Source organism: Juglans regia, chromosome 1, assembly GCF_001411555.2.
Source record: "Juglans regia cultivar Chandler chromosome 1, Walnut 2.0, whole genome shotgun sequence".
NCBI classification, from domain to species: domain Eukaryota; kingdom Viridiplantae; phylum Streptophyta; class Magnoliopsida; order Fagales; family Juglandaceae; genus Juglans; species Juglans regia.
Window position 1 is genome coordinate 27,261,704 of NC_049901.1, and position 22,687 is coordinate 27,284,390.

The 22,687-nt window shown below is 40.2% G+C and overlaps 1 protein-coding gene across 2 annotated transcripts; it reads right to left on the reverse strand.

The window, feature by feature from the left end:
* Positions 1–9,839: 9,839 nt before the first annotated feature.
* On the reverse strand, positions 9,840–20,118 carry LOC108993501. 2 transcript variants are annotated; one of them, XM_018968440.2, is made up of 4 exons: positions 19,897–20,118; positions 18,858–19,735; positions 18,655–18,753; positions 9,840–10,199 (listed from the first exon to the last, which is right to left on the reverse strand). In XM_018968440.2, the coding sequence occupies exons 1-3, from the start codon at positions 20,003–20,005 to the stop codon at positions 18,661–18,663; spliced, it is 1,080 nt and encodes a 359-aa protein (XP_018823985.1). In that variant the 5' UTR covers positions 20,006–20,118; the 3' UTR covers positions 9,840–10,199; positions 18,655–18,660. The 2 variants fall into 2 exon arrangements, with proteins under 2 accessions (XP_018823985.1, XP_018823986.1); XM_018968441.2 differs by having other exon boundaries at positions 9,840–10,205; positions 19,897–20,086.
* Positions 20,119–22,687: the final 2,569 nt, after the last annotated feature.

The window sequence follows — 22,687 nt, forward strand, 5'->3', positions numbered from 1 at the left end:
GCATTTGTCTCCTGGTGGGAACCATAGCATTGCGATAATGGTGACAGAAGTGCTCGAACTGGAGAGCCATGCTGTAGTTCAATCCTATCTTGGGGCAAGCCTAGTGCTCTTGCTTTTAATGGCTCGGATGCAAAGGATGATGAAAATGTTATAGGGTTGGCTACACATAAGGGGTATGAATCTGATAATTTACAATGGTTTGTCAGTAATTCAGAATTAAAAAATTTGCTAGTGCGTCACTCACAACGGGTGTCCACCTGCATTGCGAATATTAGGGGGTTGGGCAGTTCTAGGTGTGGTTTACGACATTTGATTCGGAATTATAATGGTTCCATTGTTGTACTTTTTGAACCTTTTGTCGAGACAAGATAAATTGCAGCATCTTACTCATTGTTTGGGTTTTGATGGACATTTCTGTAACGAGGATCCGGGGGGAGAAATTTGGATCTTTTGGAAACAACCGCATGAGTTTGAAGTGGTCTGTGTTTCTAATTAGATGGTAATGAGATGGTTTGTGTTGGAGGCCAAAAAGACGTTGGTAACTTTTGTTTACGCTAAATGTACTCAGGCCGAGCATCGAGATCTATGGAAGAAATTGGTGGATATTCGTCTAGAGGACCATCCCTGGCTTATACTAGGAGATTTTAATATCATGAGCAACTCTGCACAACCTTCCAACCTCCACACACCATATTTTTATTTAATTTTAATATTTTTTTTAATATTTTTTTAGTTTAATTTTTTAAATTAATTCAATTCTTCTATTCATTATTCATATATTAAATATTTGATAAAAGAAAAAAATAATAAAAATTAAAAAAAGTGTGGTATGTGGAGATTGTGTGAATAATAGGAGGTTGTGTAGATTTTTTCTAATATCATTAGGGAGGATAGGGAAAGGGTTGGAGGGTGTCCTCAAACTGGCCAAGCGATGGATGATTTTAATATATGTATAGATGCTTGTGGCCTTGTTGAATTAAATTATCAAGGTAATCCCTTGTCATGGTGTAATGATCAATTGGGCATTGCCTGGAAATGGGCTTGGTTGGATAGGGCACTCATTAACATGGATTTCTTGGCAAATTTGTTGATGGTGAAGGTGGAATATATTAAGCGCAAGACCTCAGATCATAGCCCCTTGGTGGTGAATTTATCTCAACTTGCTCCTAAGTATGGTTCCTCTCCTTTGAGTTTCCAAAAGATGTGGTGTATGCATGACTCTTTTCAAAGTTTTGTTAAGGAGGTTTGAGATAGACCTGTGTATGGCTCAGGTTTAATAAAGTTGGCTGCAAAATTGAAGCGTACTAAGATAGAACTCAGAGCCGGAACAAATATGTGTTCGGACAGGTTGATCAGAATATCAAAGAATTGGAAGACAGGCTTGAACTCTTGGAGTCTAATCTCTAAGGGGAATATTCTGAAGACATTGAAACTGATTATCTTGTTACAAAATTGGAGCTTGAGGTGTGGGAAAAGAGAGAAGAAACCAGACTTGCACAAATAGCCAAGAAAAAGTGGTTAAAGGAGGGGGATAAGAACTCAAAATCTTTTCATGCGGTAGTTAATCAGAGGAGAAACAACTATGTTATTTCTCAAATGCGACTTGAGGATGGGACCTTTTTGAATTCGCTAGAGTTGATCCATTCAGGAGCTATGGATTTCTTTCGGAATTTCCTAACTGAACAGTCGGAGATTGAGCAAGCAGATCTAGGGGTGTGCAAAATTCTGAGAATTTCGACTCCGTCCGACCTCCGCTCCGACGCCGACGGAGTCGGAGTTGTCAGAATTCGGAATTGGAATTTGGATTAGCTCCGAATAACTATTCGGAGTCGGAGTCGGAGCTCCTTGTAGCTCTGACTCCGACTCCGAATTTTTTTTTAAACCCAGCTGTAAAACGACGTCGTTTTACAACTGGGTTTAAAAAAAAATTACTGAACGACACCGTTCCACTTAATATGGAACGGCGTCGTTTCATATGTCTTCCTTCTTCATACGTCCCCCCTTCTTCTTCCTTCTTCAGTTCTTCTTCCTTCTCCCTTCTCTCTCGCATCTCCCGTCCCAGTGACTGAACCAATGAACTGTGAAGCCGTCCTCACGTCTTGTGTCTTTCTTGCCAGCATGCCGCCGTTCGTCGTTGCTCCTCCGTGCCGCCGTTCCTCGTTGCTCCTCTGTTCAGCTTCCACCTACGGTGAGCCCTAAATTTATGAGCCCTAAATTTAATTCAAGCACGTCTCTTATGAATTGGAGCCAGCAGTTGTGATTCTTGTGAATTGGTTGTATTGAATATTCAATATAGTCCCAACACGACGCTCAAAACCCTGAATTTTACATTGTATTGAAGACTTGCGCTCGAGTGAGGTGTCGGGCGCAAGTCGAGCGCACGTTGTATTGAACATCGGCTCGAGCGATATGTTGAGCGGAAGTCGAGCGAACCTCTCTGGAAGAGTTCTGCTCAAGCGCTACGTCGAGCGCTCATCGAGCGAACCTCTCTGTATGAGTTCTGCTCGAGCGCCACGTCGAGCGCAGATCGAGCGAACCTCTCTGGATGGATTCTGCTCGAGCGCCACGTCGAGCGCACATCGAGCGAACCTCTCTGTATGAGTTCTGCTCGAACGCCACTTCGAGTGAACATCGAGCGAACCTTTCTGGATGGGTTCTGCTTGAGCGCCACGTCGAGCGCACGTCGAGCGAACCTCTCTGTATGGCTTCTGCTTGAGCGCACGTCAAGCCCACGTCGAGCGAACCTCTCTGGATGGTTTCTGCTTGAGCGCACATTGAGCGCACGTCGAGCGAACCTCTCTGGATGGGTTCTGCTCGAGCGCCACTTCGAGCGCATGTCGAGCGAACCTCTCTGGATGGGTTCCGCTAAGTCGAGCGCACATCAACCGAACCTCGATGTAATAATACATCGATACAATAATATATTATGATACAATAATACATGTCCTATTGTATAATACAATAGCCTAGTTTATTTTTAAACTAATTTTTTGCTTCTAATTTAATTTTTTCAGCTTCATTGATTGTGATATGGATCCTAGACATAGTGGAGATGATCGTCCACAAGGGGATGTGGCGGATGCCAATGCTACAACTCCTACACCGGTGGGTACTTCCACCCCTAGAGCCACATCTAGGGCAGCTACATCTAGAGCAGCTACATCTTGTGCGAGTAGTCGACTCCCACTCCCAGTGATATAGAGGATGAGGATATGTTCAACGAAGAGGAGGAGATGCCCATTGAGCAAGATCAACCACCACGACCTTCTAAAAAGAGGTCGTGGATATGGGAGCATTTCACCAAAATTCCTGATGAAATTGAGAACCCAGTAGCAAGATGCCATTACTGTGGATCACTTTGTGGATGCCATTCGAGGAAGCAAGGTACCAGTGTGTTAATAGCACATCTAAATGGTTGCCAACGATATAAGATAGCGAAGGGATTGCAAGCCACTGATCAGACCAACCTCAGTTACCAAACTTCTACAGCCACTGATGGTACAAAGACTAAGAAATTGGTCATCCCTCAATACAGTGAGAAGATGTTGAGGGACATGCTTGCAGAGATGATAATTACTGATGAGATGCCATTTACCACAGTTGAGAAAAGAGGCTTTCGAAAGTTTCTAAATTTTGTTGAGCCACGATTTCCCATTCCATCGCGGTATACAGAGAGGTTGATAATTGCAGAGATTGTATGAAGAGGCATGCGAAGGATAAGGAGGAGATGAGGAAGATGTTTATTACCACTGGCCAGAGAGTGTCTTTTACGACTCACACATGGACTTCCATACAGAACTTCTGCTACATGTGTATCACAGCACACTACATTGACAGTGAGTGGATTTTGCATAAAAAAATTATTGGTTTTAAAGAAATTGTGGATCATAAAGGTGCATCCATTGGGGCGAAGATGGATGATTGTTTAAAGGACTGGGGAATTCGAAAAGTGCTGTGTGTTATAGTTGACAATGCCAGTGCGAATGAAACAACAATTCATTGGTTTAAGCGGAACACGACGGTGAGAGATGATGTCATTCGGGCCCACATGTTTATTCACGTTTGATGCTATGCTCATATCATTAACCTCATAGTTGTTGATGGATTAAAAGAGGTTCATGATTCCATAACCCGAGTCCGCAACATTGTACGATATGTGAGGGGTTCCCCTCAAAGGCTTGCCAAGTTTAAGGCAATAGCAGAAGATCTGAAGATTGAATGTTCTAGTATGCTGTGCTTGGATGTTCCGACTCGATGGAATTCTACATACATGATGTTGGATGTGGCACAGAAGTACCAAAAAGCATTCGAGCGGATGGAGGTCGAGGATGGGGGCCTGAGGTATGCTTTGTTGGAGCCAGCAGGACAGGGGCTCGGTGCGCTGGACGCACATGATTGGACCAGTGTGAGTTATTTTGTTGAATTTTTAAGAACTTTTTATGAGATAACCATGCGGCTATCTGGATCCAAACGAACTCATTTTTCAGCGAGCTCTCGGAGCTTCACTTCCAGTTGGAAAATAGTTGTACTGACTCTGCTGGATTGTTATCTGTTATGGCTACGAGGATGAAGATCAAATATGATAAATATTGGGGGAATATTGAGAAGATAAATAGATTTCTATTTGTGGCTGTGATCCTTGACCCCTGAGTTATGTTGGCCGTTCTAGAATTTTAGGTAAATTCTGTCCTCGGGGCAGTGAAGGCTGCAGAGTTTATTAGATTGCTAGAAAGTGATGTTGATGACTTATATCATCACTACAGTACTAGTGCTCAGCCTTCATCCGCAGTTGGTAGCTCCTCACATTCGAGGCCGACAGGATTGACAGTTTCCTCAGGTGATACTGACCCATCTGTAGGGGTTAGAGGCAATCGTATTATACGGCAGTATCATCAACTCATGTCAACAAGGAATATTATGCATTGGACATCTAAGGTTGAACGATATTTTATGGAAGCTGTCGAGGCACCTAGTGATGTATTTCAGTTATTAACTTGGTGGAAAGTTAATTCCACCAAATATCCAGTCCTTTCCCGTGTGGCCCGAGATGTGCTAGCCATTCCTGTCACTACGGTTGCCTCAGAGTCGGCATTTAGCACTGGAGATCGCGTGTTGGATGCTTATCGGAGTTCATTGTCACCGTCAACCGTGGAGGCCCTCGTTTGCACACAGAATTAGATAAGTGAAACGCCCTTTGGACTAGATACCGTTGGCGTTGATGCCGAGAGCTATAGGCTTGAATTGGGTAAGTTTATATGCTTTTAAATGATGATTTAATTATTTTTAATGTTTCTAACTTCTACTTTTTATGATTTTATAGATCTAATTGTGAACCCTAACATAATTACCGATGATTGAGAGTCTGGAACGGACGCTACTTGAGAGTTGGGATGGAGTTGAGAGAACCTCCTTTCTTGGTAAGAATCAAATTATTCTTTTACCGTATTCAATTTTTTATTATCAATTTTTTTTTCATCTATTGATTGCTACTTTCTATCTTCATTTCAAGCATGACCAATGGAACAAAAAGTATTTGAGTAAAATTCGTGTTTAATTTTTATGTAGTTATATTTCAAGACTGAGTCATATTGTTATTACGTTATAAATGAGATTGTTATAACTTATGGCTACATCATACATGTTATTTACTTTTTAAACTATTTATATAGTTATATTTATGTTGTTATATCCCGAGCAAAGACGTGGGATAAGTACTCTTTATTCTATAATTTCTATTAGTACTTATCCATCCTCTCTCAAACGTTTATAATTTATTATCCAACTGAAATTAATCGAATTATACAAATTCGTACCATCATTCTTTTCTATAAAATTTTAAATTTGTGTAATTTTCAACTCATGAGTCATGAGCACTTTTAATGCTAAATTTCAGGCGGACATAAAACAAATTAAATATATAATCAAAATTCAGTAGCAAAATCAGAACGAATATTTAAATTATTGAAAACTCTTGAATAAACCAAATATTTGTAGATGGTTCACTTTTTAAAAAAATATATATGTTGCTCACTATCTGAAACGAAATTTAACAACAAAATTTAAATAATAATAAAAAAAGAACAAAATTTCCGAAATTGAGTTCGGAAATTTAATTCGGAGTCAGAGCTCCGACCTCCGTTCGGAACTCCCTCCGAACTCCAGTCGGAGTTCCGATCGGAGTTCAGAGCTCTGACCTCCGATCGGAATCGGACTCCGACTACGTTCGGAGTCGGAGTCGGAGGGGAAATTCGGCTCTGACTTTTGTCGGAGTCGGAGGTCGGAAATGACAACTCCGACTCCGTCGGAGTCGGAGCCCACCCCTAGGCAGATCTATCTACCCTTTTGAGCGAGGAAGTGTCGATGGATGAGAAATCTGAGTTATGTCGACCACCTGCGAAAGAGGAAGTAAAGGTAGCAGTGTTCTCTATTCCATAGCAAAGTAGTCCAGGACCAGATGGTTTTGGTTTGTCTTTTTATATTTCATGTTGGAATATTGTAAAAGACGATGTTGTGGAGGCGGCTAGGGAGCTTTTTGGTGGAGCCGAATTACCCATTTTTTATGCATTGTCTTATATTGTTCTTATTGCTAAGGTGCCAGATCCAAAAACCTTTGAGAAATTTTGACCTATCAGCCTTTGCTCGGTTGCATACAAGATTTTTTCGAAGATCATTGTATCCAGTTTGACAAGTCTTCGGCCGAGGTTGATTTCACCAGATTAGGGGCATTCATTCCAGGACACAGTATTTTTGAAAATATCTCTCTCGCCCAAGAGATGATGCATGGCTTTAAAAAGAAAATCCAGGGAGGAAATGCTATGGTAAAATTGGACATGGCTAAAGCGTACGACAGAGTAAATTGGGAGTTTCTATTCCAAGTTCTTACTAGATATGGCTTTTCAGACAGATTTTGCAAGCTGGTTAGAGTATGTGTTACCTCACCTTGGTATTATGTGATGATGAACAACTCTTATAAAGGTTTTTTCTAGCCTAGAAAAGAACTTTGGCAAGGAGATCCCCTTTCTCCATATTTATTTATTTTGATGCAAGACGTTTTGTCCGGTCTCCTTCATCATCAATTTGAAACTGGTCATATTGGAAAATTTTATCCTATGGGGGCTCCACTGGTTTTGCATTTGCTATATGCAGATGATATTTTGATTTTTTTGAAAGATACGAAGAGATCCAGGCAAAGACTTGTAAACACTCTTTCTATTTATGAAAAGTGGTATGGGCAACCAATTAGTAAAGCTTAATCAGCGATTTTATAGCCCCTTATTTCAGTGCAGTACACCATCGTGCGTTAGCTAGAACTACTGGTTTTATGGAGGGTCATTTCCCAGTGACTTATTTGGGGGTTCCGTTGGTCTTGGGGAGATTGAAAGTCTATCATCTGGAGCCTTTAATTGCTAAAGTTAGAGCCAAAGTAGCAGGCTGGAAGGCTAAACTCTCTCACAAGGGGGGAGAATTAATTTATTAAAGCACATTCTAACTAGCATGGCCTCACACTTGCTTGCTATTATGGATGTGCCTAAGATGGTTATCAAGAAACTTAATGCCATTTTGTCGACTTTCTTCTGGGGGAAGCATGGTGGTAAAGCTAAGATGAAATGGTGTGCATGGTCTCTAATTAGTAAGCCAACTAATGAAGGAGGGTTGGTCTGAGGAATTTCGCGAAAATTCTGCGCGCAATGCATATGAAATTGGCATGGCATCTTCTATCCATGGAATCTTTGTGGTCTCGATTTTTGTTGTCCAAATATGGGAGAGGATGTCACTTATCTTTAATGGTTCCTCGGTGGTCTAGCTCTCGGCTCTGGAAATCGGTAGTTGTTGTTGTCCCAGAAGTTTGTGAGTTTTCAAGAGTAAAGGTGAGGGAGGGTCGAGCATCCTTTTTTTTTTATAGATGGTTTAGGGATGGAACTTTGGGTGATATGTCTCAAGTAATGGCGCAGCCTAATTTAAAAATCCGTGACGTCTAGATAGGTGATCAATGGGATTTTTATATGCTTGTGCAATTGTTAGGAGAGGAGATTGCTACTGAGGTATGCAGGAACATTTGTATTGGGAGAACAGGCAACGATATAATGCTCTGGAAGCCGACACCGGATGGCTGTTTCACTTCTGCCAGTGCGTAGGAATTGATATGCGTTAAGGGAGAACGTTTTCCATGGATGGACTAGATTTGGGATACTAATATGCCAAGTAAAATCTCGGTATGCATGTGGAGAGCACGGTTCTGTTATCTAGCGGTTGATGATTGCATCCAGTCCTGTGGGGTTTTGATGGCATCTAAGTGTGATTGTTGTAGTTTGCCGAGCATAGAATCTCTGGATCATGTTCTTGCAACTGGCGAGTTGGCACAACAGGAGTGGAGAATGGCAATTGTGGCCGTGGGTGTATCATGTATGCATGATGGGTCATGGTAGTAGAGAGTGCTAACATGGTTAACGTGTGCTAAGAAAGCCACAAAGAAGGGGCTGCTCATTGGGTTGCTACCAAGTGTTCTAACTTGGTGTCTATGAAGAAGAAGATGTGAAGTTCGGATGGAAGGAATTCAGGAGACTGCGGTAGGAGTTTGGAGAGTTATCCGAACATGGATTGGTGTTATAGTCAATGTCATTGAAGAAAAAAATGCTCTGGCCCCTATCGAGGAACAGGTTTTAAGTGCTATGGATATTTGTGTTCGTCCTCGTCCTGTCAAGAGGGTCTGTTTAATCGCATGGAAGAAGCCACCTACTGGTTGGTGGAAACTTAATGTTAATGGCAGCTATAGAGGGAACCCGAGTAACTGTGGTGGAGGAGTGGTGCGTGATCATAGAGGCTTGCTACTTGGTACATTCTCAAAGCAGTTTGGAGTCAGCACCAATACTGAGGCAAAGCTGCATGCATTATTACAGGGGTAAAGCTTTGTAAGAGAATGGGTGGTCAACAAGTTATTTTGGAATGTGATTCAAAGGTGATAGTGGATTGGCTCAGTGCTCGGCGTTGTAATTTATGGTATAGATGTGATTTTTGGGACGACCTTATTCAGGAGCTTGAAGGTTTGAACTATCAAGTAGTTCATCAATTTTGGGAAGGCAACCAAGTCGCGGATTTTCTTGCAAGACAAGGTGAAGCTGACTATGTTTGTAATTATGGAATGGATGAGACGTTACCAAGATTATTGAGAGGCATCCTCAGATTGGATAAGTTGGGGCTTCGTACAATACGAGCTAAGTAGTTTATTTTATGTTGTTTCGTTTACTCGAAGCTTATGTGGTATTTTGTTTGGTTTGTTTTCTACGGTTTATTTGTTTAGTTCAATGTATAGGTGTTGTTATTATAGTTTGGTTTTTTGATGTCCGAGATGGTTTTTTCTAATTATTTGTAAATCCCAATTGTCATGTCTGTTTTTACGGTGTTTCGACACCGTAAGTAAGGATATTCAATAAAATTTGGGGTACTATCCTTTTTTTTTTTTAAAAAAAAAAAAAAAAAAGCTCTCAATATAAACGGAAACGGCCAGAAGAGATAAAAGGGGAGAGAGCCTGCAGGTGAAAGAGTTCTGCGCGGAGCTGAAAAGATGGCAAAAGATAGGAGGTAAGCTAATAATAAGGCCAATTTAGTCTAATAGGCACAAAAAGTAGACTAGCATTTGAGTATGTCCAACAGTGTTATTGGCCCAGTGTCAGTAGTAACAAGTCCAATTTTCCATGTCCGATCAGATATTTGATTCCAGTGCTTGAACGGAACAGTCACCTAGACAAAATTTAAAACTTGGGTAAAAGAAACTCCCAGGAGTCTAACTCCTAAGAAGCGAACCTCATGAGCAGTCGAGAACAACTCCATAAACTGATAAATGGGAATGAACAAATCACAATGTTAATGTTTGCTAGAAAATATTGTGTACTATTGACAATGAATTCCTGACATAATCATCACTGTTAAAACCGAACAACGCTTCTGAATATAGGAAAGAATATGTAAAAGAGTAAAAAGATAGAAAACACCGAACATAATAAAACACACCACACGCACACACCAGTTCTGAGTTGCATGAAAATTCCAGACTCTCTTGCTCAACACATTTCTCCAGGGCAGTCCATTCATGCTTCTTCTATGTGCTACAACAGATAATTAATTCTTGCACACTTGACTAATGCTCGCTGTGAAAGCTTCACTCATGGTTTAAGTACTTTTCCACGACGACAATCAGCTTTCTGCACCTCAAATCCAAACCAAATATACAATTTATGTTTCAAGAACTAGAGAATTAAAACATGGAAGTCAAATTATCCAATACCGAGAAATCAAGAAATTATGCAATTTTAAGTCCTAGACATGTTAATATTGCAAAACTATAATGTAATATCACTACATATATGTGAACAGATTATAAATTTCCTGTTTGATAAAAAAAATTTATAATAGAATTAGAGTAACTCTTCCTCTTGGACGAAATGATAAAGGAATACCTGAAAATACATCTAGAAAAGCATCATTCTTTATCTGTTTGTTTTTATTTTTATTTTATTTTATATCAAATACAGTAAGAGAGTGTAACAAGGGCTTACCTAGCTATGGGAATTTTATTTTATTTATTTATTTATTATTAAAACACCATGGAAAACATGAAGGGTGACCAGTTATGGAGTCATTCTTTGGTGGCCAGAAAGAGCCACCAACAAAAGGTTGTGGCAGAGTTGAAATAAGAGTGATTAGTATTGTTACTCATCATCTAAATTCTCATCATCCTATGATGTGACATTAAATGATTGGAGACCATTTATTATATTTCATTTGTGAACCTATCATCTAATGCCACATCATGATATGATAAGAAAATGAATGATGAATAAGTTTGGAGACAGCTACTAGAATCCTTAGGAGAATCAGCAGGCCAGTCTTACTTTCTCAGAGAAAAGGGTTGACATATTTGGTTGGAGAGAAATAAATCCCTTTCCAGAAAATACTTGTAACTTTTCTATAAATATTTTTTGGGTTAACCAAATAGAACTTGGATTAGGCCCTGTAACCCTTTAGTTATAGGCTTTAAACAACTTTTCTAAAACTTCTTTAAAGCGCAAAAAATAGACCAAAAACAAATAAAAATAAGACTCAAAATTTAGAATTCCTAAGTTACCCTTTAATAAAGTCACAGGGGTCGTGTCAAACTCCGGAAAAAGTATGGCAATCGAAGCTAAAATGAGAGAAAATGGTTTCAACGAGGAAGTTGCTACTGTCTGCCTTAGGGCAGGGGACGATACTTAAATAACCAAGTCTTCAACAGGGGAACATTATTTATGAACTAATTTGGGGCCCTGCTTTCAGGTAAAAACGGTAGAGGATTGTGGAAGGAAACCTCAAGCTTCATTCACCACTTGTCCTAACAATATGTTAAGAGAAATAATAGTTGCAGTCGTGAGTGTGCAAGCACCGTGCAATTATTTTGAAAAAAATGAATAAATACAAAATTCACATGAAAAGAAATAAGTTCTTTAATAGTAGACCATACTCATTTTCAAAGCAACTGCACAACACTTGCACACTCTATAACTGTATTATGTAGCATTACTCGTTATGGTTAAATTGCAGGTCAGCCATAGGAAAAATCATTTGGAATGTATAAACGTCATCTTGGAAATTAACAAGTATCAAAACAGAAAGATACTGGTAAGAAAGATTGTCAAAGATCCCATTGTCTTCTGCCAAAGCTTCCGTAAGAAAGGTTTGCTTTGATAGTTTTCCGAGAATCCGTGTGCATGTAGATGATTTTCGTAAAATTCATCAGGAAAGTTAATGGGAGCAATATTACTCTTCCTTTTCCATAACTATTGACAAACAACTAGTGAACTGAGAATGGCTGCAAAAAGAAAATGAGTGAGGCCATATAGATCATATATTTAAAATAGGAAAATGTTAGTGGAGCCATACAAAGTTATCGCTCAAAATTACACTAGAGTATTTTAATTTTTTTTTTTTACTTAATAGTTAAGGAATTGACTATAAGTATAATGCCCCAATGGAAGATCCAAATTACATGACTTATACTCCAAAAGAACTAATCAATGATACAATTGGAGGCCTATTGGAACCTTATAAAGAGCAATAATTTTTCTTTCCCAAGTAATATGATATCTCATTCACCACCTATCCTTATCCTTATCATATGGGGTATTACAATCTCCCCCTCTTAAATTCCCGATGTCCTCGTCGGGCTTGTCCATTGTAAGTGGCACGACTTAAGTCCTACATTTCTAGTTGGGATATACTCTGATACTATTTGTAACGCCCCAATGAAAGACCCAAACCACATGACCTATACTCCAAAAGGACTGGTCAACGACACAATTGGAGCTCCATTGAAACCTTATAAAGAGCAATAATTTTTCCTTCCCAAGTAATGTGAGATCTCATTCACCACCTACTCTTATTCTTATCATATGGGGGGGGTATCACAATTAGCGTAGCTGTGTATTTTTTTTCTTAATGATTAAGAATGTTAAAAAATATTTTAAAAAATTAAAAAAAAATTAAAATGCATTAGCAATGTGCCAGCAGTAACCACTGGGCAGCTCGCTAGCACTATCCTTTAAATTAAGTCCTAACTTTTCTCCCCCACTTGTTTATTTCCTTTTTTTTAAGTATAAATTGGTATCTTCCAGTCATTTACTATCAACAAAGTTAATCATTACAGTATTTCTCCCTTAACACATAATTCATGATCTGCAAGGGACCCTCTTCTATCCACACTAGTTCATCATTACAATTAAGTGCCATTTTTGCAAGTAAATGAGCTATGTTATTAGCCTCTATAAGTAAAAGACAACAACTAGTTTGAGTTTGTTGCAAGAAATCTTCTCATATCTTCAATTAAAATGCCATAATCTGCCCATACCTCCTCCTTACTGTTCGTATCATTGACTATCACCTTTGAATCCCCCTCCAAAATAACACTAGATAGCCCCAGCTCCAAGCAAAAAACCATGGCTCTTCTCAATGCATATGCCTCAGCCATAACTGGTCTTATGACAACATCTATTTTTAAACAAAGACAAGCTAAAATGTCCCCCTCTGCATTCCTACATATGACTCCAATGCCCACCCTCTTATTCTTCACATCCATGGCTGCATCCCAATTAACTTTACAGACCATATCAGGGGGTTTTGTTTCCACTTTGTCACTTCCCTTTCTGCACGACTAGTCTGTATCAAAGTATTTGCTGCAATAAAATCATCTTTGCTCTCCCTAGCAGCACATAACACCCTCCTTGGGTTCTCAAAATTCTTTTAAAAAATCACAGAATTCCTTCTCACCCAGATTCTTCTCATCGTACAGCCTACCAGCCCTACCTCCTCCTTTTCCAATCACAAATTCAACTTCTTCCACAGCTCCATGAACTCTACCTCTGTGTTAGCCCATTTGTGAACAAGACTTCCATTTTTTTCCCATACATCCGAGGCTGCTGGATGGCACCAAAGAGTATGAGTAATAGTTTCCACTTCCCTCTCACAAATAGGACAAAGGTTGGTATCACAAATATTTTTCTTGAACAGATTCAACCTCGTAGGAATTAAGTTGTGACAAGCCTTCCAAATGAATTGTTTTACTACCCCCTATATGTTCAGTTTCCAGATAGAGTTCCAACCTGATTCAGCTTCTGCCACATTTGAATGCTCACTTTTCCCATCCCTTATTCTTGAGTGCTCCAAATGATAAGCACTCTTGACAGAAAAAGCCCCTTTGTAAGTACAACCCCACACCACTTTGTCTTTTGCACCAAATATGCTAATAGGAATGCTACATATGGCTACAGCCTCATTCTTAATAAAGATATCTTCAACCAGTCTTTTCTTCCAAGAACCAGAGCTTTCATCAATAAGCTGTTGCACACAAGAATCCTCAGAAAGAATTTTCACAGGAGATTGTACCATGTGAGTGGAGGACAATGGTACCCATCTATCTTTCTAGATTTTGATCTGACTCCCATCTCCCACCCTCCAAAGAAGGCCTTCCTTAACCAAACCAACAGAGTACCATAAGCTCCTCCATATTAAGGAAGGAGCATACCCCAGCCTTGCTTCCAAAAGACTTACCTCTTTGAAGTACTTCTCTTTCATCACTCTGGCAACTAAAGAAGATGGGTTATTAAGGATCCTCCAACACTGCTTAGCCAGCATGGCTTTGTTGAAGCTCTCAAGGTCCCTAAAACCCAATCCCCCTCTCTTATTGGAATCTCCCATCTTGAAACAGCTTCTCCACTAAATTCTTCTATTGTTTTGCATGTGCCCCTACCAAAACCTTGCCATAACAGCTGATATCTCCTTACACAACCTTCTTGGTAGTCTGAAAACACTCATGGAGTATGTGGGGATCGCCTGGATGACTACCTTCAATAGGATTTCCTTCCCAGCTTGTTAAAGGAAATTGTTCTTCCAGCCATTTACTTTCATCCATACTCTTTCCTTCAGACTTTTGAAAGTATTATACCTTGATCTCCCCACAATAGGTGGTATACCAAGATATTTCTCATAGCTGCCGCAAGTTGTCACTCCTGCTACCTGCTATATATGTGATCTCACTGCCATAGGGGTATTGGAGCTAAAGAAAATGGTTGTCTTCTATTTGTTCAAAATCTGTCCCGAGACCTTCTCATAAGTACTAAGCAGCCCTTGAATTTTAACCCATTCTGACATTCTTGCCCTACCAAAAATAACATAATCATTAGCAAAAAGAAGATGACTCAACCTTGTAACTCCTCTTGTGACTGCTACCCCTTTTATTTCACCACTTCTTTCAGCTGATTCAACAAGGGAGCTAAGCCCTTTTCAGCACACAAAATGAATAGATAGGGGAGATTGAATCCCCTTGTCTTATTCCCCTTGAAGGCTTCACTGTTCTTCCAGGTTGGCCATTCACCAAAACTGAGTAAGTTATTGAAGTAACACACTCCATAATCAGAGAAATCCACTGCTCCCCAAAACCCAGCTTCCTCATCACAGTTTCCAGAAATCTCCATTCAATTCTATCATAGGCTTTTGAAATATCTAGTTTCAAAGCCATGCTTCCAACCTTCCCCCTTTGTCTTATTTTCATGGTATGCAAGGTTTCATATGCAACCATGACATTGTCTGTGATCAATCTACCTGGTATAAAAGCACTCTGGCCTTTTGATATAATAACTGGAAGGACTTTCTTCAATCTGTTTGCAAGCACCTTTGAGACAAGTTTGTATAAAACATTACAAAGGCTAATGGGATGAAAATCACTAGCTGCTGAAGCATTCTCAACTTTAGGAATTAGAGCAATGTGGGTAAAATTACTAGAACTAACCTGCCCCCCTGCACCATTTAAAAAAGATAGAACAACATTACCTACTTTCTCCCCCACCACACTCCAGTAGGTTTGATAAAAAATAGCCCCATACCCGTCAGGCCCAGGGGACTTTAATGGCCCCATTTGTTTCAATGCATCCTCTACCTCAGCCATAACAAACTTTTTCTGCAACTCAGAATTCATGGCCCTTGTAACTCTAGGTTCAACATCTTTTAAGCACTCATCTATAGCTTCACAGGAAGGGTTTGAGGTTCTAAATAAGTTTTGGTAATACTGGAAAAAAACCTCTTCAATACCTGCCTGTTCAGTCAAACATCTTCCCTAGGGTTCTTTAATTTCCTTTATCCGGTTCTTCTTTCTTTTTTGGCTGGCACACGCGTGGAAAAACCTAGTATTTCTATCACCCAATAGATACCAATTCCTCTTTGCTCTCTGCTTCCACTTCAGATCTTCCTTCTCAAGCAACATCCCCAACTCCCTCTGCAATGATTTAATAGTATCAGCATTGTGTTGACCTTCTACCTCCTGTTCTTGCTTCAGTTTCTCATACAGCAACATAATTTCCCTCTCTCCCTCCCTCCCTACCCTTATCATGGCTCCACCTGGAAAGATCAACACTACACTTCTTTAGCTTACCCTGTATTTATGTTAGGGTATCTATTGCTGCACAACTATTTCCCTAGGCTTCTTCTACTACTTTCCCCCCCCCTTCTTCTAAAACCTATTTAGCTTCAAACCTGAAACCTTTCTTTCTGAATTTTACATGAACCATTTCTGTTGACAGCATCAATAACAAAGGCTTATGATCAGATTGCCTAGTTGTCAGCACCTCCACCATTCTTTCTCTAAACAGGTCAGTCCATTGGGAATTAGCAACTACCCTATCAAGTATTTCTTTCGTAAAAGTGTTGTCAGAGTGTTTATTACTCCACATATACTTCATTCTTCTCCATCCCGTATCATGTTAACTCATTGCCCTCTAAGCATCTTCTGAAATCTTCCATCAACCTCTTCGGTCTTGGTTTACCTCCCATCTTTTCAGATTGGGCTACGATCTTGTTAAAATCACCAACTACACACCATGATGTCCTTGTTGAAGGTTTCAAAAGAGAGAGCAAGTTCCATGTATTTTTTCTTTTATTTGCCTCGGGGTGGCCATAAAAGCCAGTTAACACCCAACCAGTCCTCTTCTCTTCCAGCATAAGACTGGCACTTACATGGTGCCGAGAGAAATTAAGAATTCCTAACTTCACCTCCTGACTCCATAGAAGAGCTAGACCCCCACTACGTCCTCTTGGCTCCACCACAAAACAACCTTCACAATTCAACTTCTTTTTAATGACTTCAAACTTCCATGCTAATAGTTTTGTCTCCATGAGAAAAACTATATCGCGTCTCTTCTCCTTCACCAAAAGGTAAAGGTCTTGAACTGTCCGGGGGTTCCCAAGCCCCCAGCAGTTCCAACTTAAGATTTTCATTATGCTTGGCGAGGCTAACTTCCAGCCACCGCCAATACCTGAGGAGATACACTATGTGAATCTACAGTCTGTCTTTCTTTTTTCAGAGGGCTTCCCTCAATGCAACCATCAGTTAATCTGCATTTACAACTACTGGAAACAACATGCTCCTTAGAATTACCTGCAGTTCTAGCTCTTCTCTTCCACCTTCCTTTGCTCACCTCTCCACCTTCCCCCACTAGCATTGGATCTTGCTACTCTACACCATTGGCAAGATTCTGGACCTTGGGACTTTCCTTCAATAGCCTGGTAGCTCTCTGAGGTTTATTCTGGACCAAACTCTTAAAACCACTCTGTTTCATTACCTCCTCTTCCTCTAGTCTTTCTACCCTTTCCTCAAACACCTGGCAGGCCTCAACACTATCTGTTGCCTGTCTCACTACTATCTCCATAGGTACCTCTATTGTGACATCAGGAACATCTAGACACTGATGTAAACAATCAGTTCCCTTCCTGCTCTGAGACCCCTCTACTCTTGCTTCATTAACCTTTGGATCAAACATATTTCTAGCCATATTTTCCCCATACTTCTTCCATTCACTAGATCCAGATCTACTTCCTCCATCAGGTGGTTTCCCATTCATTCTTCCCGCCATACTTGGTGCACAAAGCCAAACACCATACTGAAGTTTCCACCCTGCTTAACAACTGTGTTAGCTCCCGTATTGCTACAACCCTTCCCACCATGGACAATAAATCCACACTTAAAACACATTCTAGACAATTTCTCATACCTCAGAGGTATCCACATTTTCTCCCCAAGCAGATTGACAGTTCGTCCCCTCACAATTGCTTTCTTCAAATTTAGCCCAATTCTAACTCGATAGCTCCCCCACCCAGTTCCATCCTCTCTCACATCTAGCCCCTTAACATCACCTATTGTGCCTCCGATTTGTTGGCCCACTTCGTGATTCATACAAGCAAGTGAGAGGTTATTCATCTGAACCCAGAAATCCTCACAGTCAAAACTCATCTTCTGAGGGGGAACCAAACCATCAAAGGGTTTTAGAACTAGCAAATAGTTATCAAATAACCAAGGTCTCCCTTCCATCACTCTCCATTTATCCTCTTGGCATTCAAAACTTATTACAAACAGGTTTGTGCTAATCTCCTGAAATTGGAAAGGGCTTCCCATTTTCCAGATCTTAGCCATTGTCGATCTAATTACTTCCTTCCCCAATCTGCAGTCAGACCACAGTTACCCACCAAACACCTCTCCCATTTTTCTGCTACTGTCTCTAAGCTTATCGAGTCAATTTCAATAACCGAGTTTTCATCCTCAATGAGACTAAGCTGGTCCCATTTCTCCTCCAAATCCTCCATCCCTTCCACCCTTAATCGCAAGATCGGACTAAGGGGAATCACTCCCTCAGGCTGTTCCAGGAAGACTGAGACTGCCCACACCACCTATTCTCTCTTGCAGAGAGAGCCTAGAGGAGAATAGCTGCGTTTATATCTTGCTTGTCACTTGTTTATTTCCAGAGAAACTATCCCCCGCCCCCAAAAAGAAATATATAAATATTCATATATTTGCTTGGGGATGGGGCATAAATGTGTGTAGAAATATATGTATATAATCACTGGTTCCGGTGCTTGTTTTTAATTACTTCATCATAAAAGTGAGTTGTTTCTTTCTTTGTTTTTGTCAGAAATTACTACCATGGCCATCAAGCAAGAACATGATAACTAGAAAATGATATTCATCACACAAACGACCCAAAGCAAAACTAGCTATAAGCAGTCCAAAAATTAATAAACAAGCACATAATTCACCTAATACTCGACATGATTAGCACATAATTCTACAAGAACTTGATTCACCTTAAGTTATCTATCAGAGCGGTGGAGAACTTCAAAAAGTCCACAGCAACTCCTCCAAGAAGTTGGTTGCAGGATGCGTTGATGCAAAGAGACGACATGCTGTCAGGAAGTTTGAATCAAGAGAGGAGACATTGGATCAGAAGATGGAGAAGTTAAATCTCAAGGGGAAATTTAGAAACCTGATCTATTCTGAGAGTACTAACCGGATTTCCAGTGCTTTCAGGAATCCCAGTCTTGTTGCCCTCTTCGACAGCATTACCCGTGTCAACAACCGGAGCACTGGCCAACGGCTGCAACAAATTTTTAACATTCTCTTTTGATGCCTCCCCTACACTCACATCGGAAGAGAGCAATTTTGTTTCTTCAATTCTTTCTGAAACCACATGATCTGTTACCACCACAGGAACCCAGCCATTCTCATCCAAGTTCGGCAACGTTGTTTCCTCAATTCCCTCGGACACAACATCTGTTAGAGCCTCGGAAGCTGAAACATTGTTCTCCTCCCTTTCTTTCGATTCTAATCCAATCGAATTCTCAACAAGTTCTTCTACTCCTTGGATGAAATCCTTGGGCAAAGATACAACAGGCTCAAAGTCAGCAACTGAGCTAGAAACCTCTTTCTCCTCCTCTAACTCTCCTGAATAAACCACCTCGGAACTCTTCTCATTAACTGTTTCCTCTTTGTCAAAGCTGCAACTTGTCAAACCCCGATCAACCCCATCAGACGTTTCATCCACTAGCTCAGAATCCCCATCAAGGACAATTTCTCTAACGGATTCAACGACAGCTTCGACATCCCCAACATCCTGGCCTACCACCTCCTTGTCCTCGGCCTGGAATTCCACTTTCAGCGTCTCCTCCAATTCCCCATTTGAAGATTCGACCACACTTTGCACCTCCCTCTTCTCTTCCTCTGATTCTACTTTCTGGGTCTCATCTATTTCGCCATTTGAAGGTTCCATTTTGTTATGACGTGCAGTAGTCACTGATAGAAAAGATGAACAATACCTCTCTTTTACTTCCTCTTCTCCAACTAATAGACGATCACCAGCATCAACCTCTGTCTCATTCCCTTGAAATCCTATGTAGGTTTGTTTTTAAAAAAAAAACAGCAACTTTAAAAAAGCAGATTGACAGAAATAAGAAAAAAACATGAGAAAACGTGAAGGATACCCATAAATGTAAAGAGAAAGTACTACGAAAGAAAATTAAAGAAAGCATATTAGAAAAAAAAAAAAAAACCTTGCAGTTGAAAATTAGGTGAAGAATGGTAGGTGGGGTTCGTGGTGTTCTTCATTTTCTTGGCAGGTTTTGTTGCTTTCCGTCTCTTTGTAGATGACCTTGAAGGCATGGCTGACTATTTGTTGTACAAAGAATGGTAGAGGTATTGAATGGAGACCCCAACTCTTTTGGAGGAGGGTGAATGATATCGGTTTTAACGGTTTTGAAATTGAAACGGCGACAGAGGGAGATTGGTGTTACTAGCCTTTTGGCTCTTGTTCAGTTTGAAGATTGTAGGGCGGGGCTTAGGTGTCCAAAAGAAAAACCAAAAAAAACAAAAGGCAAATATTTTAGTCACAACAAAACTATACAGAAGTAAATCTATAAATTGATATGATTTAATATAGTACGTCAGATTGTAAAATTATTTTTATTATAAAATATATCCAATAAATTTTATGAAACTACATCATTTTATAGATTTATTTTATATAATCTTTAACCACAAAACAAAAAACAAACATCATCAGCCTAGATTTTCTTTTTACCTCCCATTAGTATCAATTTCCGTGGCAAAAAACATTAACTTCAGAACTACTGTCACATCTAGAATATATACCTTAATGAATCCCAGTATCCCAATACTTTCATCTAAAAAATTTTCTTTCCAAATATATCTTACAACTTTCACAAATACAAACAAAATGTTATCTTCGAAACTTTCTCAATTTTATCTTCAAGATTGTGTTTGTTTCATTGAAAAATAGCCAAAATAACAAAACATTTACATTCAAAAATGTTTTTTGAGAAAACTATTAACTATCTTATATTTTGTTGAAAATTTGAAAATATTTTTCTATGTATGGAGGACCAGAAAGTGCTATATGCAAACTATTTGCTCTAGGGAGAAGCAGTGATTTGGTGGAGCGCCAAGAGACAATTTCTTGTATGGAACTTGGGTCAATGGAAACCATTATTTTGGAAAGATTCAAGAATGAGTACAATGACCCATATTTTCCCGCCATAGTAAAATAGCAGAAATCAAAAGATTTCGTCAATTTGGCCCAAGGCAGCATAGCAGTCAAGAAATATGTTGCCAAGTTCATGTAATTAGGAAGATTTTCCCTCATCTTATTTCTACATATGAGATGCATGCATAATGGATTCAATATGGGTTACAACTGTGAATAAGTACTCAAGTGGCCTGTTTACAAATATAAGAATTTTAGAGACTCGTGAATGTAGCCTCAATCGCTGAGCGCGAATACCGTAGTCTAATGGCTATGAAGACGGGCCACAATGAATGACTTTTATGAGAGAAGGAAGCATTTCTAGGTCACCTCAAGAATTTGAATCTAGGACTAGGGTGTGCCTACAATTTTCTCTCGAGCACGCATGGGAGGTGGAGCACTAGTGTGTGACCACTCCAATAGGTCCCATGAAAGAGAATGTCCCTAGGCCTCATGCTCATGCTATAGGTGTGGCCAAGTAGGGCATTACGCCAGTGGTACAAGGATGGAGGACTAGTCCCATAGGAGGACAGGGAGGCCAAAGGCAAGTAGTGCAGGCGAGGGTGTACATTTTGACACTAGGGGAGATTGACAGGGACACTCTAAAGACTCAGGAGGAAGGCATTATTACAAGTATAGACTCCTAGCCTTAAAATAGGGAGTAATGATATTTTTGAAACTAGCCATAAGAATCGAACGACTTGGTCATTTTAGGGTGAGTTTTGATGTTTGGATACCATGCGAGTACCTTATTCGATTCGGGTGCGTCCCATTCATTTGTGTCAACCACTTTTGCTAGGATAAGTAGTCTATGGATGAAGCCGATGCAAAAAAGAGTCATGGTGGCCTTGCCAACTGGTGAAGTATTATCTTGTACAAGGGTAGCAACAAGTAGGGGTGCTACCTGCACCCCCAAACGAGGGGTACCCCTTCCCACACTCGGAATCCAACCTTGCAACCCATGGGTGGGGCCCCCCATTCGGCGACCGGGGGGTGGATTAGCCCTTGGTCTAGCCTCCCGCCCCCCTCGACTGGTACCCCACCCATGACAAAAATGTCCATAGATCCAAAACAAAAACTGACAAAACAACCCGAAAAAAACAGAAAATCCAAAACCAACTGAAAACAGCAACAAATCCACATTTATTCCTAAAATCTAAAGATCCATCATCTAACAACTACAAACACAAATCGAAAAAAATAAACTTAAAAAAAATCACAATTACTCTGGTAAGACCACAGAGTGGCCGTAGGTCTGAGCAAAGAACCATAACCACAAATGGATGTGGATCTCTTCGCAAAACCCACGACCATATGTGGCCTCAGACCCACAACCACATTGTATCCCATGGCTCATGGGTGTTTGAGACACCGTGTTGGTATCTCAAGTCACGACTCACAAGCTTCAGCCTTCAATAAGAAAAACTGGAGGTGAGAAGAGGATGAGGAGAGGAGGAGGAGAAGAAGAGGGGAGAGGAGACCTAGAGAGAACAGTGGAGTGGGAGAGAGAGAGAGAGAGTGAGAGAGAAGAGGAGATGGAGGGAGAGAGAGAAGAGAGGATTCAATTTATGGTTTCAATTTCATTATATAGTACTCAGCACATATTCAAAATGATGTCGATTTGGAAAATCCCAAAACAAAGTCATTTTATTAATGAAAATAGTTTTTTTTAATGTATATATATAACTACGGGCAAATGGGGCCTAATGTAAGTGCGCTTGGGCCCAGCCCATGCCTCATCCTCACTTGTGTGCTCTAGTGCAAGCAGGAGACCACACCCTAACCATCCAAGCTGGGCAGAT

Excerpts from the sequence above, each read along its gene's own strand:
- LOC108993501 (XM_018968440.2), bottom strand. The coding sequence starts at position 20,005 with ATGCCTTCAAGGTCATCTACAAAGAGACGGAAAGCAACAAAACCTGCC. Across the intron at positions 19,736-19,896 it reads ACCTAATTTTCAACTGCAAG|GATTTCAAGGGAATGAGACA; the intron begins GTTTTTTTTTTT and ends AAACCTACATAG. Across the intron at positions 18,754-18,857 it reads CTGAAAGCACTGGAAATCCG|CATGTCGTCTCTTTGCATCA; the intron begins GTTAGTACTCTC and ends ACTTCCTGACAG.